General features: G+C 36.5%; 1 protein-coding gene across 6 annotated transcripts in view; it reads right to left on the bottom strand.

Moving 5' to 3' along the window:
• PPP1R12A (protein phosphatase 1 regulatory subunit 12A) overlaps positions 1 to 16,010 on the bottom strand; it is a 149,685-nt gene that overhangs the window by 97,608 nt on the left and 36,067 nt on the right. For all 6 annotated transcript variants that reach the window (XM_044227561.1, XM_044227560.1, XM_044227559.1 and 3 more), the window contains exon 2: positions 8,269 to 8,399. In XM_044227561.1, the coding sequence (XP_044083496.1) occupies positions 8,269 to 8,399 (131 nt within the window). The remainder of the gene's footprint in view (positions 1 to 8,268; positions 8,400 to 16,010) is intronic.

The raw sequence follows: 16,010 nt of genomic DNA, 5'->3' as shown, positions 1-16,010 counted from the left end.
TGGTATTGTATAGTGGCATTATTATAAAGAGCCTAACATATGTGTAATATATAATGAAGCAAATTAGTAATCATGTGTCATTTTAATACAACAATTCCTGGCAATGAAATAAAGAGAGAAAGGACATATTAATACAAGATAAAAAAGGTAAAGGAAAACATCTTCGTGCCAAGAATGAATTTGAAGCAATGACCAAATCAGTAGCAATGAATACTTCTAACATCCATTACCAGAAACAGGGCTCACCAGAGAAATAGCAATTCCAAACCCGGGGGGTGGGGGGAGGGACATCTTGTAACGCTAGCTAGCAAGGAAGGTTTAAAGATCACTTCATTTGTTCATATCCCAAGGTCTTAGAAGCTAACATGAAGAGACTCTTGATAACCAAAGACGTATAATTAACTAATCAATAAATATAATGCCAGTAACATATAAAGCACATTAAGTATATATAAATGTAAGAGCTCCTGAAGTTGCTTATCCCTCAAAAAACCAATTAGTCCTTTTTGAAGGTAACTAGTGAACCAACTTATTATTTTAAGAATCTGTATATAGAGGAAAAGAATAAAGACTACAGCCTCTCTTTCCTACAAAACTTGTATTGGGTTGACTATATAAACATGAAGAAGTTTCTTTTACAAAAACATTCCAGTTAAATGAAAAGACAAAATTAAAATGCTGCCACTGTATAGCTCCTATGCTTTCATTTAATTATTTCTTCAGTTAGAGGACTTGGTTTTCATTGCTTTGTGCATAATTCAGTTTTTTTTTTAAAAGATTTTATTTATTTATTTGACAGACAGAGATTACAAGTAGGCAGAGAGGCAGGCAGAGAGAGAGGAAGAAGCAGGCTCCCTGCTGAGCAGAGAGCCTGATGTGGGGTTCAATCACTGAGATCATAACCCCAGCTGAAGGCAGAGGCTTTAACCCACTGAGCCACTCAGGCGCCCCTATTTATTTATTTTAGAGAGAGCGTGCAAGCGGGGGAGGGGCAGATAGGGAGAGAGAATCTCAAGAGGACTCCACACTGAGCGTGGAGCCTGACATGGGCCTCAATCTCATGACCCCGAGATCATGACCTGGGCCAAAATCAAGATTGGATGCTTAAGCGACTGAGCCACCCAGGCACCCCTGTACATAATAATTTGAATATATAATTTATACTTTATGGTTAGAGAGTCAAGACTAACTGAACTTACATATTGGAGAGCTAAATTAAATACTTTCTGGGTTCTGTAATTGTTTGCTTTTTCTAATATGTCCAAAGCCATTCTATTCAATTTTACCTTTAAAGCACAACCCAATGACAACAGTATAATTTTTAGGGATGAATACCTTGAAGCGACTATATTTATACTGCCTATATTAGTGTACTAGCACAACCATAACAAAATAGCATTAAAAAAAAAAAAAAATACCACACTGCAGTGCCTGGGTGGCGCCTCTGCCTTCTGCCCAGGGTCCTGGGATGGATTCCCACATTGGGCTCTCTGCTCAGTGGGGAGTCTGCTTCCCCTTCCTCCTCTGCCTGCCTCTCTGCCTACTTGTGATCTCTCTCTCTCTCTAGTAAATAAATAAAGTCTTAAAAAAAATACTATAGACTAAGTGGCTTAAACAACACAAGTTTGTTTACTTATAGTTTTAGAGGTCTGAAGTCTAAGATCAAAGTGTTGGCAGGTTTAAAAGGGTTTCTTCTGAGGGTTCTCTCCTTGGCTCAAAGATGGCTACCTTTTTCCACAGTGTAATTTCCAATGGTCTTTTCTGTGTGGATGAACTAGGTGCCTCTTTTTGCAACCAAATTTCCTTTTCTTACAAAGAAACCAGTAAGACTGAATTAGGACCTATCCTAAGGGCCTCATTTTAACTTAATTATCTCTTTAATGGCTGTATCTATACAGTCACAATCCAAGATTTTGGGGGGTCAGAGCTTCAACATACGAATTATGTACAGACACAATTCAGCATACTGCAGGAAGAGAATGATGTTAGTGCATACATATCAATACCTGACCCATCAGTATTTAGTAAAACAATGCATATGCTGCATTAACATCATAGTCCCCAAACTTAAGCCTCCTTTATTGTTCCTCTAATCCACTCTGAAGAAGGGGAATTATTAAACAATCTTTATTTTTAGTTCTTCCTAAGACTTCTACCTTATTCAAAGCAGGGAAGTTGAGAATAATTATTTGGTGAAAAGGTGAGATAATTGAGTCAGAATATGAAGAGCCATCATCCATTTTTCACTTAGCTTCTGCCAGGCTGCAAACCAGATGTGAAATTGTTAAATGTCTAGAAACTAAACTGTAATCTCATGCTCTCTGTTCTATGTCCAACAGATCAAATTTTATTCATTTATTTTTTTGGGGGGGAGGAGTCAAGATGGCAGAGAAGTAGCAGGCTGAGACTACTTCAGCTAGCAGGAGATCAGCTAGAGAGCTTATCTAAAGATTGCAAACACCTGCAAATCCATCGGCAGATCGAAGAGAAGAAGAACAGCAATTCTAGAAACAGAAAAACAACCACTTTCTGAAAAGTAGGACTGGCAGAGAAGTAAATCCAAAGCGACGGGAAGATAGACCCCGGGGGGAGGGGCCGGCTCCCGGCAAGCGGCGGAGCAGCGGAGCACAAAATCGGGACTTTTAAAAGTCTGTGCCACTGAGGGACATCGCTCCAGAGGCTAAACCGGGGCGAAGCCCACGCGGGGTCAGCGTGGCCTCGGGTCTCCCAGGGTCACAGAAAGATCGGGAGTGTCTGAGTGTTGCAGAGCTTGCGGATATTGGAACAGGAAAGCCGGCTACAGAGACAGGGCTGACAGTAAGCTAGCAGCTGAGTGTTGCCTTGAGCCAGTCGTGGGCTCGGTGAGCTCAGAGCGCGGCCGGAGGTTGGGCAGACGGGAGTTACTAGGAGCTGTTCGCTGAGGGCGCACTGGGGAGCGGGGCCCGGGCTTTCGGCTCCTCCAGGCCGGAGACCAGGAGGCCGCCATTTGTGTTCCCGTCCTCCGGAACTCTACGGAAAGCGCTCAGGGAACAAAAGCTCCTGAAAGCAAAGCCGAGCGGATCACTCAGCCTGGCCCCTGCTAAGGGCGGTGCAATTCCGCCTGGGGCAAAGACACTTGAGAATCACTACAACAGGCCCCTCCCCCAGAAGATCAACAAGAAATCCAGGCAAGACCAAGTTCACCTACCAAGGAGTGCAGTTTCAATACCAAGGAGAGCAGCAGAATTCCAGAGGAGGAGAAAACAAACCACGGAACTCATGGCTTTCTCCCTGTGATTTTTTAGTCTTGCAGTTAATTTAATTTTTTTTCTTTTTCATTTTTTTTTCCTCTTCTGCTAAAATTTTTTTTAAACTTTTACCCTTTTCTTTTTTAATGTTTTTTAACTAGTTTATATAATATATATACATATATTTTTTCTTTTTTATACTTTTTTAAAATTTTTTTTCTTTTTTTCTTTATTTTTGAACCTCTTTTTATCCACAAATCAGAAGAGATCCCAATCTCTTCAATCTCTTTTTTTAATTCTTTTTTAAATTCTTGATTGAATTTTTAATTCAATCTTTTTTAATTCTTTTTTTTTCTTTCTTTCTTTTTGAATCTCTTTTTATCCCCAAATCAGAAGAGACCCCAATCAGAAGAGATTGGGAGATCCCAATCAGAAGAGATCCCAATCAGAGGAGATCCCTCACCCAATCGTGAGGGGGGAGAAATCCCCCCTCATGATTTGGGATCTCTTCTGATTAGGTTAAAGCATATTTTCCTGGGATTGTTGCCACCCTTTTAGTATTTTACTTGCTCCTTCATATACTCTTAGCTGGACGAAATGACAAGGCGGAAAAATTCACAACAAAAAAAAAGAACAAGAGGCAGTACCGAAGGCTAGGGACCTAATCAATGCAGACATTGGTAATATGTCAGATTTAGAGTTCAAAATGACAATTCTCAAGGTTCTAGCCGGGCTTGAAAAAAGCATGGAAGATATTAGAGAAACCCTCTCCAGAGATATAAAAGCCCTTTCTGGAGAAATAAAAGAACTAAAATCTAACCAAGTTGAAATCAAAAAAGCTATTAATGAGGTGCAATCAAAAATGGAGGCTCTCACTGCTAGGATAAATGAGGCAGAAGAAAGAATTAGCGATATAGAAGACCAAATGACAGAGAATAAAGAAGCTGAGCAAAAGAGGGACAAACAGCTACTGGACCATGAGGGGAGAATTCGAGAGATAAGTGACACCATAAGACGAAACAACATTAGAATAATTGGGATTCCAGAAGAAGAAGAAAGAGAGAGGGGAGCAGAAGGTATACTGGAGAGAATTATTGGGGAGAAATTCCCCAATATGGCAAAGGGAACGAGCATCAAAATTCAGGAGGTGCAGAGAATGCCCCTCAAAATCAATAAGAATAGGCCCACACCCCGTCACTTAATAGTAAAATTTACAAGCCTTAGTGACAAAGAGCAAATCCTGAAAGCAGCCCGGGAAAAGAAGTCTGTAACATACAATGGTAAAAGTATTAGATTGGCAGCTGACTTATCCACAGAGACCTGGCAGGCCAGAAAGGGCTGGCATGATATTTTCAGAGCAATAAACGAGAAAAACATGCAGCCAAGAATACTATATCCAGCTAGGCTATCATTGAAAATAGAAGGAGAGATTAAAAGCTTCCAGGACAAACAAAAACTGGAAGAATTTGCAAACACCAAACCAGCTCTACAGGAAATACTGAAAGGGGTCCTCTAAGCAAAGAGAGAGCCTACAAGTGGTAGATCAGAAAGGAACAGAGACAATATACAGTAACAGTCACCTTATAGGCAATAAAATGGCACTAAAATCATATCTCTCAATAGTTACCCTGAATGTTAATGGGCTAAATGCCCCAATCAAAAGACACAGGGTATCAGAATGGATAAAAAAACAAAACCCATCTATATGTTGCCTCCAAGAAACTCATTTTAAGCCCGAAGACACCTCCAGATTTAAAGTGAGGGGGTGGAAAATAATTTACCATGCTAATGGACATCAGAAAAAAGCAGAAGTGGCAATTCTTATATCAGATCAATTAGATTTTAAGCCAAAGACTATAATAAGAGATGAGGAAGGACACTATATCATACTCAAAGGGTCTGTCCAACAAGAAGATCTAACAATTTTAAATATCTATGCCCCCAACGTGGGAGCAGCCAACTATATAAACCAATTAATAACAAAATCAAAGAAACACATCAACAATAATACAATAATAGTAGGGGACTTTAACACTCCCCTCACTGAAATGGACAGATCATCCAAGCAAAAGATCAACAGGGAAATAAAGGCCTTAAATGATACACTGGATGAGATGGACATCACAGATATATTCAGAACATTTCATCCCAAAGCAACAGAATACACATTCTTCTCTAGTGCACATGGAACATTCTCCAGAATAGATCACATCCTCGGTCCTAAATCAGGGCTCAACCGGTATCAAAAGATTGGGATCATTCCCTGCATATTTTCAGACCACAATGCTCTGAAGCTAGAACTCAACCACAAGAGGAAGTTTGGAAAGAACCCAAATACATGGAGACTAAACAGCATCCTTCTAAAGAATGAATGGGTCAACCGGGAAATTAAAAAAGAATTGAAAAAAATCATGGAAACAAATGATAATGAAAATAAAACGGTTCAAAATCTGTGGGACACAACAAAGGCAGTCCTGAGAGGAAAATATATAGCAGTACAAGCTTTTCTCAAGAAACAAGAAAGGTCTCAGGTACACAACCTAACCCTACACCTAAAGGAGCTCGAGAAAGAACAAGAAAGAAACCCTAAGCCCAGCAGGAGAAGAGAAATCATAAAGATCAGAGCAGAAATCAATGAAATAGAAACCAAAAAAACAATAGAACAAATCAACGAAACTAGGAGCTGGTTCTTTGAAAGAATTAATAAAATTGATAAACCCCTGGCCAGACTTATCAAAAAGAAAAGAGAAAGGACCCAAATAAATAAAATTATGAATGAAAGAGGAGAGATCACAACTAACACCAAAGAAATACAAACTATTATAAGAACATACTATGAGCAACTCTACACCATTTATTTTTTTGGTAAGACTTTCTTTTTAAGGTAATCTCCTTGGGGCTCAAACTCACAACCCTGAGGTCAAGAGTTGCTTGCTCTACTGACTGAGCCAGCCAGGTGTGCTTAGGGGTCAAAAATTAGAAGTCACTGTATCCAAATCATTTGCAAAACTTTAGAGTAAACTGTGTGGTTCATTGTTTATTTCATCTCTCATTTCAATAGGGATGAACGAAAACTATTTTGTGTATAATGCGGTTCCTATCAAAGCATGTAAACATCTGATATATTGTAGATATGATGATGATGATGATGATGAATTACCCAGAAACATCAGAAATGTTTCTGGCAGAAGTGACCTTTATGTAACTGCATTTGAAAGTTTGGTAGAAGCTGGTCAAGTAAAGAAATAAGGCAAATGAACCAATGTAAGCAAAGACTCATTAATATGAGCCAGCAGTGAAAATCTGGGGAATCAAAAGTAGTCCAGCATTGAGAGAGTGAAAAATATGGAAAGCTCTAAGAGAAATAAGAGGCAGGAAGAAGCCAGATCATTCCTACTATATAATAACATTAATCACTGAGGTGAACTAGCTTGGCCAAGGGCATAAAATTAGTGAATGGCAGAAGCAGGATTTATTAACAAATTTAACTCCAAATACTTCACTTAGCAGAGTAACCCAATTTTCCTAGGTTGTTCCTGGTTTATAAATATTATAAAGAAGTAAGGAAGTTGAGAACCATGATTGTAATGATGAACAACCTACTATTAATGAACAAACTACTGTTTTGCATGACAAAAGACTACCTCATTTTATACATAAAGAAATCAAGCCTCCGGAGTGCCTGGGTGTCTCAGTTAAGTGTCTAACTCCTGATTTTGGCTCAGGTCATGATCTTAGGGTTCTGGGATCAAGCCCTGCATTGGGATCCATGCTCAGTGGGGAGTATGCTTGAGGATTCTCTCTCTCTCCCCCTCCTCCGCTGCCCCTCCCCTACCCTCATGCTCATGATCACGCTCTCTTTCAAATAAATAAATCTTTAAAAAAAAAAGAATCAGAAATCAAGGCCCAGAAAGGAAAAGATGAAATGTAATTAGTATTACAGGTAGTAATAAAACTCAAGTGACTCAGACATTCTATTCCTAGGCCAGAGTACTTTTCTTTTTACCAAACACTGCCTCCCATTTAAAATGGTGTATTGGGGCACCTGAGTGCCTCAGCAGATTAAACATCTGCCTTTGGCTCAGGTTATGATCTCAGAGTCCTGGGATTGAGCTCCACGTTGGATTCCCTGCTCCAAGGGCAGTCTGCTTCTGCCACTCCCTCTGCCCCAGCCCCTGCTTGTGCACACAATCTCTCACTCTTCTCTCAAATAAATGAAATCTTTAAAAAAAAAAAAAGATGTATCATAGTTCCAATACACACGGGGGGGGGGGATGAAATACACAAAGAAATAACAATATTTAAGACTCTCTTACAAGAGAGAGTCACAGAGCAGAACTCCTATGTTCAGTATTTACCAGTGGATAAGCTCTGATGTAAGCAGACAGAAAATAAAACCTGTTTAGGGTGCTGGACACAAAGTAACCAAAAAGTGAAATAATTTAGTGTAAAAATTATTTTGTCAGGATAACTATACTTCCTTGTTAAATGTTTGAAGAATCAGATTTTCTTGTTAAGTACCATTAAAGGTAGGTAAGAATGATCATTGCCCACTGAATTTTCTAAAAACCATGTTTTTAGAAAACAATTTTAGTAACAAGCATAAATGTTTTGACTAATTAGAGAACTATGTATCATATTCTCTCTATAGCAAAGTAACCCGAGTTCTTGTTAGTTTTCCCTAACAACACACAATTATAAAGGATAGACTGACTAGACTGCTAAGTATATTCTTGAATCATTTGACAATGCTCTCCATGCACTCAAAAGAAAAGGAGATGGGAAAGGAGAAGTGTACAATTACTCATACTAATAAAAAGTACCAAAAGCCCAAAAAGGTGGGGAGACGGAAGATGACCTCCCAAAGAGAGACTGGATATATGGATTCCCAAGAACTGCTTATTCTTTTTCCTGGGAAGAATAGTTTTCATGAATTAAGGTAATATAAGAGTTCATTTATCTGCAACAATTTCTATAAAATTTCAGGTATCTAAAATAGTGTTTGGATATTTGGACAAAACTAAACATAGAACTGACTTACTCTGCAATGTCAAGATAGCCACAGGAAGCAGCTGCATGTAGTGGTATCCAGCCTTCATTATCAGGTTGATTAATATTTGCTCCATTTTCAACCAGAAACTTCACCATATCAACATTGTCATCAATGCAAGCCTAAAAACAAAACAGAAAGCACAATTAGGAAAAATGTGAATCAATGCTCCAAATAAACTCTGCAGCTTTTATAACATAAACATTCTCTTTTAGTCTGCTATCTTGACTGTACTGCCATCAAACAGGCTAATGGTACCAACTAAAGTATAAGAGTCCCTGCTTTGAGGCACACATGTGACTAGACTATGCCAATCTCATGATAAAAATAAGTAGATACTACATTAACAATCAAAACATTATATGAGTACCAATAATATCCTCTATAGCACTGGTTCCCAAAATGTGGTCTGTTGAGGGGGGAGGGATCCTTTCAAGGAATTTACAAGGTCAAAACTATTCTCAAAATAGTACTAAGATGGTAGTTCCCCTTTTCACTGTGTTGACAGGTGTACTTAAGAGTTCAGAAAGCACCACCGGCAAAATCTGCTTGTGCATTAGCACAAATCAAGGCAGTGGCCAAAAAAAATTCTACTAACAGTCACTATATCTCCCACTATGCACTCATAGTTTTTTTTAAAAGCTATTTTTATTTATGAATGTCCTTGGCAAAGTAGTAAAACCTATAAATCCTATTAAGTTTGGACCCCTGAATACACATCATCTTTTTAATACTCTGTGGAACAAGACAGAAGTATGGATAAAACACTTCTTCTAAGTACAATGACTGCTCTTAGGAAAAGCACTTGTGCAGCTAAGATGCAAGCTGAACTAGCCACTTTTCCCATGGAATACAATGTTTACTTAAATGAGAAACTATACTTGGTCTAACTTGGGTTTTTGGCATAGATTTTCTTAAAAATGAACAGACTGTAATTTAAAAAAAACCCCACTATTTGCCATTGATGATGCATTCACACTTTAAGAGCAAATGAATGAATGATTTTAAAGATTTTATTTATTTATTTGACAGATGATAACCAGTAGGCAGAGAGGCAGGCAGAGAGAAGGGGAAGGAGGCTCCCTGCTGAGTAGAGAGCCCGATGTGGGGCTTGATCCCAGGACTCTGGGATCATGACCTGAGCCAAAGGCTTTAACCCACTGAGCCACCCAGGCGCCACGAATGAATGATTTTAAAGTGCTATTTATGGCTACATACAGGGCTACAATACAGCTGTTTTAAAATAAATTAATAAATACTTAAACCCCTCAGTTTTAACCTCTATTATCATGAAATATTAATATATACACACCACTGAGACAAAAAAATTTGAGAACTATAGCCTATAGTAACTAGAAGAAGGGACTTCGATAAATGTCTACTTTGTGCAGGTAGTATGACTGGTACTTTACTGATTTATATACACTGTCCTCACATAAACCTTCATGAGAGCAGAAATTCTGCTGTATCTGCAGCATCTTACACAGTTCTTGGCATGTAGTAGGGTCTTAATAAGTGGATGAAAGAATGAGAAAGCTAAGATTCAAAGAGATTAAGTAGCTTGAATAAGTCAGACAGGTGAGAGATGATAGAGGTGGCACGAACAGATGTTTAGATTCCAAAAGTATAAGCTCTTTTCCACACATAGCACTGCTTTCAACAGATATTCCTAGTTTATCAATGTATTTCTCACGCATCTGTAGTCTCTGAAACAGGGTATCATAAGTGTTAGGTACTTACAAGGTGTTGTAAGAATGAAACCAATTTTTCTTTACCTATCACAGAAGCAAAAGAAAATACTTTTAGTAGCATTTTCTTAGAGAGAAAAAAAAAGGGATTTAAAAAAAAAGCATTATGGTTAAAGTACAAAGTGGAAAAATACTGACAGGGAATCAGAGCTTTTAATTCTAGGCTCTAGTTTTGTAGTGATGCCACAAATTTTGTAGTGATGGACAAGGAATTCAATCTTTTGAAGCTTAATGTCTTTATTTTTCAAGTGGAGGAAAGAAGCTGGTGGGTTATATATCTCTCAAATTCCCTAACGTGTTTAAGATTCTTATGTGTCTATGATTCTTCTCCTTGGAACAAGTTATAAGCAACATGATGACAAGGTCCCATAGTGCCCAGAACTGTACCTTACATGTGGCAGATGGTAAATGAATATATATAAGTAACATTCATATGCACTTTAAGTATATACTGCTTGGAAAAAGAATCATTTTCAAAAAGCAGTGGTTAAAGAAAGGGCTGGAGAAATCTGAGAACCATTAGCTATCTAATAACAAAAAAAGAAGAAATGTCAAAATACTGTTATATTAGCAAGTAGTCTATAAAATGTTATTTGAGATTGCTAATGACCCACAAAGGCATCAATTAATATTAGATCTACTTCTAGGCTTAATCATTAATTTTCCTGAGAAAAGTTCTTTTTTTTTAAAGACTGGTTTACTTCTATTACCCTTTTCACTCAATCTGCTTTAATTTGTACAGGCTCTGTAACAGTATTCTGACTTTTGTCACTGATATAAAAATATAAAATTCTATTTGATAAATTTAGTATGAATCTGATTTTTTTTTATTTGACAGACAGAGATCCTAAGTAGGCAGAGAGGTAGGCACAGACAGAGAGGGGGAAGCAGGCTCTCCACCAAGCAGAGAGCCCAATGTGGGGCTCGATCCCAGTACCCTGAGATCATGACCTGAGCTGGGGGCAGAGGCTTTAACCCACTGAGCCACCCAGGTGCCCCAAGACTTGATTCTTAAAGGAGAAATATTAAACCTATTTTAATATGGAGAAACAACCAAATTGTTGGTGAAACTGTTTCTTAACCCTTCAGAAAACCATTTGACAGTATCTACAAAAGTATAATAGGAACTGACTACAATACTCCCATCAGTAATACCGGCTTAATTTAGCAGTAGAGAGAAGTAAGAGAAAATATTTTGTAATTTTAAGAAGATAATGTTTAAAAAGAGCTCTTCAAGGTTTTTAAGCAGAGGGGTGAGATGATCAGATCAGTATTTCAGAAAGATTACTGGAGGCAGTATGAAAAGAGAAGAGCCTGAACTGAGCTGTTTTTCAGACTGATACATACTGAAAAACTTAAGGTGAGGGACAGGGAGAAGCCATTCATGAAAATAAATGCTACAGGTTCAAGAAGGGGTTGGGGAAAGAAAGATTATTTATTTCATAGCTTTGGATATACTGAATTTATAGGTGTCTGTACAACTCTCTAACCATGTATATCCAGTGGTCAATTGGATACGCAGATCTAGAGCTTTGAAAATAAATGTGAAATGAAAACATCAATTTAGGAATTATCTGCATTAAGGTAATAATATAGTGGGGGCTTGAAATCACCTGGGGAGAGGATGTAGAGAAGTGATTCTGAAAACAGTAAGAGAAGTATTGAAATTAAATTATGATCTGTATATTCTATTTGGAAAACAAAGACATTTGTGGTATTTTATTTGTGGTATTTAGTCGAAGAGAAAGTTCTCAAGAAGCTTACCATACAGTAAGTTCCCGAGAAGCTTACCACCCAGTATAGAAGATAAACACATAAACAGATAGCTATATTAAATGGAATATGATATAGTTATACAGCTGTACACTACTTATTGTGGGAGCTCAGAAAAGGAAAACTAAGGAAGAATGGTGGGTGATAGTCTGGCACTATTTCCTGGAGAGGCTCTACACCAGAGCTTAACATATGAACAAGTGACAAACATTTCCTGGTGTATGAATATGCAAAGTCACATATAGTAAGGATAAATATATGCAGATTCTAGAATAGAGTTTATTTGCCATCTTTGGGTAAATCTTTGACATTGATGAGGAAAGATATTAAAGAAGAATGGTTAATTTTTAAAGTTTAGGAAGGCAATCCCCCGGGCTCTTTGAAAAAACTTAACCTGTAGGTATCGCTAATTCCCAATAAATGAAATGTTGCTGATTCTGATTTAAAATATTTGTTTTCAAGTCAGCACAATGTAAGAAACACCAATAAAAATACCTAAAGCAGTTAATACTAAATCTGCTCGTTCCTTTGTTTATAGATGTAGTAAGTTTTTGAAATGTTTTAAAATCAATTAAAATCAATGCTAAATACGTTGTCACAAAATATGTATTACATATGAATCTCAAGTCTGTGGAGCAAGTTGTTCAAAGTAGTCTCCTGAACATTTATAAAGCACACACAAGAAACTGGCAAGGCACGTCCATAAAAATACTGTTGCTAAGAGAATCAAATGTGCTAACATATGCAGCACATTAAGAGACACATGACTTGCTAACTTTCAATATTTGACTAAATATGGTCAGTTTATTAAGCCATATATGGAAAGTAACAGAATGACTCACACTATGTTAGATAAAATTTTGGAGGTATATCTTGTGTTTCGTGAATACATATTCAGAGCAATTGCCAATAATAAATGGCTGTGTGAAGACCCATTTGTCATTTAATTCCAGGTACAGGCAGCTTTGTCAACTTCAGCTGTAAACGAATTCTAAAAACTAGTTCAAGTAAATAAAACATCTGTTTTTATTGAAAAGGAGACCTAGTTATTTTTCTCAGCAAGTTAGCTCAAGGACAAGCTTTGTTTCCCACACTTTTAAAGAAAAAAACTGCAACCTAACAACAAAGTTGAATAAAGGGACTATATTCAACATTGGCTGGGAGCAGACAAAATCGAAGGCCTAATAACTTCTGGGTGTGGCATGTATAGTTTTAAATTCCACTCCTAGAGAAACAAAAACAAATGTGTTAAGCAACTACATAATTCAACTGAGTAAAATCACAATAACAAAATTAGTAGCATCTGAAATAAATTTTAACACTGTAATATTCCTTTTCATTAAAGGGGTTTTGTGTAAAGTACATACGTTAGAGCCACACTGTCTGGGATTAATCCAGTTCTGCCACTTACTAGCCAGGTTTTGTTGGGTAAATTACTTAACATCCTGTGTGCCACAGTTTCCCCTGGAAAATGGGGGTAGTAACAGTACCTACCTCAAAAGTTTACTATGAGAAGTATATGAATTGATATAGAAAGCACTTAAGTAGTACCTGTCAAATATTAAATGCTTTTATGTTTGTGTTAATACATAATCAACATGCTAAATCACCTCATTAAAATTTTCTTTTTTTATATTCTTAACTAAAACTTACTTTTTCGTCCCTCTACAAATTATAAAACAAGGTTACATGCTGAAGACTTATACAGTATCATTTTGGTTAAAGTCCCACCCACAATTATTTCTAAAAGGAGGATTAAATTTTGAAAGATGTACTAAGGAAATCTTCGGGATTTCAAACTTCTTTCAAACAAACATTAATATTTAAAAGTTTTATATAAGCTCATTCATACAAATTATATACAACTCAGAAGAGAAAAAAGATTTAGTTGTATAAATGTCATTAGAGAACTTACATTTAAATAAAATTGTAGCCAATTAATTGAAATGTTTACAACCTGTGCCTAAATGTTAGTAATACAGTTAATTAACAAATTAATTTGAATATGGAAGTAATCTAAATCAATTTCCACTTCCTTGAAACAAGTCTTTACGACTCTTACTAAGGAAAACTTGGTTCTGCTCAACAGCTAGGAAGAGAAATTTGTATATACACTAGAAAGTAGTCCATGCGCTAAGCATTCAGATTGACACGCATGTCAGTGAGCAGGCTTAAAGAGGAACTGAACTGAAGATGTCCAAGCAAGTATTTGTCTATTTAAAAAAAAAAAAACTGAATTTGGACTATCAAAGGAGGAATTATGGATGTGGTTTACACAAGAGAAACAATGAAGAACCCTAAGCAGTACTCTCATACTGAATAATAAAAAAATAAATACCTTGGTCTTGCATTAAGATGGGCAAATAATGAACATGTACAATCTTAACAGTCATCTATTATATTAGTTATGAAAACAAGTAAAAAGTTCAGCACTGCAATAACTTTATTTTTTGTTTAAAGATCTTATTTATTTATTTAACAGAGAGAGAAGGAAAGCACAAGCAGGGTGAGCTGTAGGCAGGGAGGGGGGAAAAGCAGAATCCCTATCAAGTGAGGAGTCCCATATAGGGCTCAATCCCAGAACCCAAGGACGATGACCTGAGCCAAAAGCAGACACTCAACTGACTGAGCCACATAGCCCCCCAACACTGAATTAATTTTATTTTTTATATTTTATTTATATTTTTGCCTTTCTACCTTATCATATAAGCAGGTAGGAAATCTACATGTAAAAATAAAAACTTGTCCTCGTAATAAATCATATATTCAAATGATAAAATGACTGGAACAATAAATTTACAAGACAGATGATACACAATGCTGCAACACGGGAAATTCTTCATTTGGATTAAGAAAAGTTCATGGTTATGTACATCTGGTATCCTAGAGAGAATAAAGGAGACATATTCCTGACAAAGAGAAGATCCAATATATATTTGTGGACTGAATAAACTAGACATGGCAAACAGACTATAAAACATCTGAAAAACTTTGAGACCAAAATAAAAAAGCTTTAGGAGAAAAATAATCTAAGTATTGCTTGCATGCCTCATCCAACAAGTACTACGTATTTGAAAGACCATACTAAAAACTGGAAACCATAAATATTCAAAGATTTAAATATATCCTTATCCTCTCATGATGGAGCTCTGTTATTTGCTATTATTTGTTATTTGTTATTTATAGAGATCTATAAAGTAGTAAGTTAAACCAATACTTTCATCTGGGAACTCAGAAAGGGAAAAACTTCTTCTAGAGTTTAAAATCCTTTGGGATCTAAAGAGAATCGAACTTCAAGGATCATTCTCTTGCTAGTCATTTTTACTGACTGTCTACTATATATAAAATGCATTCTGGTGAATACAAGGAAGAATACTAAAGAATATATTCTCTGTTTCCTTTATGCACAGTGCCTGGCATATAGGAACTATGTAATAAACACATATAAAATGAATCAAAACAAAATGTTAACTTCTTAACAAGTAGGCATTACTTAGTGTGTGTATGTGTACACAAAACCGTGCTAAGTACTGTGTAAGACTGGCTGCTTTTATTGTTTCATGTGTTTCAGTTTTTTCTCCCAACTAGAAGACAGTTCCTTAAGAATTGAAAGTGCCTTCTATACCCCGTAATACCTAACAGAGCCACCCAGTAAATTTTTGTTAATGAGCTAAAACCAGAATATATAATCTATAATTAGGAAAATAAGATAAGCAGATAAAACAGAAAAATAATACACAATTTAAAAGAAATACAGCATTAATCAAGAAAAAGTCGGTATGAGAGTAGAGATGAGTTAAACTTTTTGGAGAAAATAAATCTTTGGCCATGCTTCATTAACGTCTGAGCTCTACATAGGAAAGCAGTTGCAGTTGCAGTTTGCTGTTCCTTGTAGTCTTTTATTAGAAGTGGTCCCAAACTGACCTGGAGGGGTTTAATCAGTGTATATAATAAGAAGAAAATAGTTTAGTTTCAGGAGAGGAAATAAAAGCTTCTACTTAATATTTCTATTAAATTTTTAAAAAGTTTACAAAAATATGTATAATATGGTACCATTCTTGCCACTGATACACTTAATTAAGAGTCCAGGAGAATATGTGCCAAAATGTTAATTAACAGAAGTCAAAGTCATTATTTTCCAAAAATGTCTCTATAGTGAGGACATAAAATTCTTATGGCTTTCCAAAACAAAACAAAAAACTTCATATACTC

This window comes from Neovison vison, chromosome 12, assembly GCF_020171115.1.
Source record: "Neovison vison isolate M4711 chromosome 12, ASM_NN_V1, whole genome shotgun sequence".
NCBI classification, from domain to species: Eukaryota; Metazoa; Chordata; class Mammalia; order Carnivora; family Mustelidae; genus Neogale; species Neogale vison.
The sequence above is the reverse complement of the archived record's forward strand: the minus strand, read 5'-3'. Positions and strand labels throughout refer to the sequence as shown.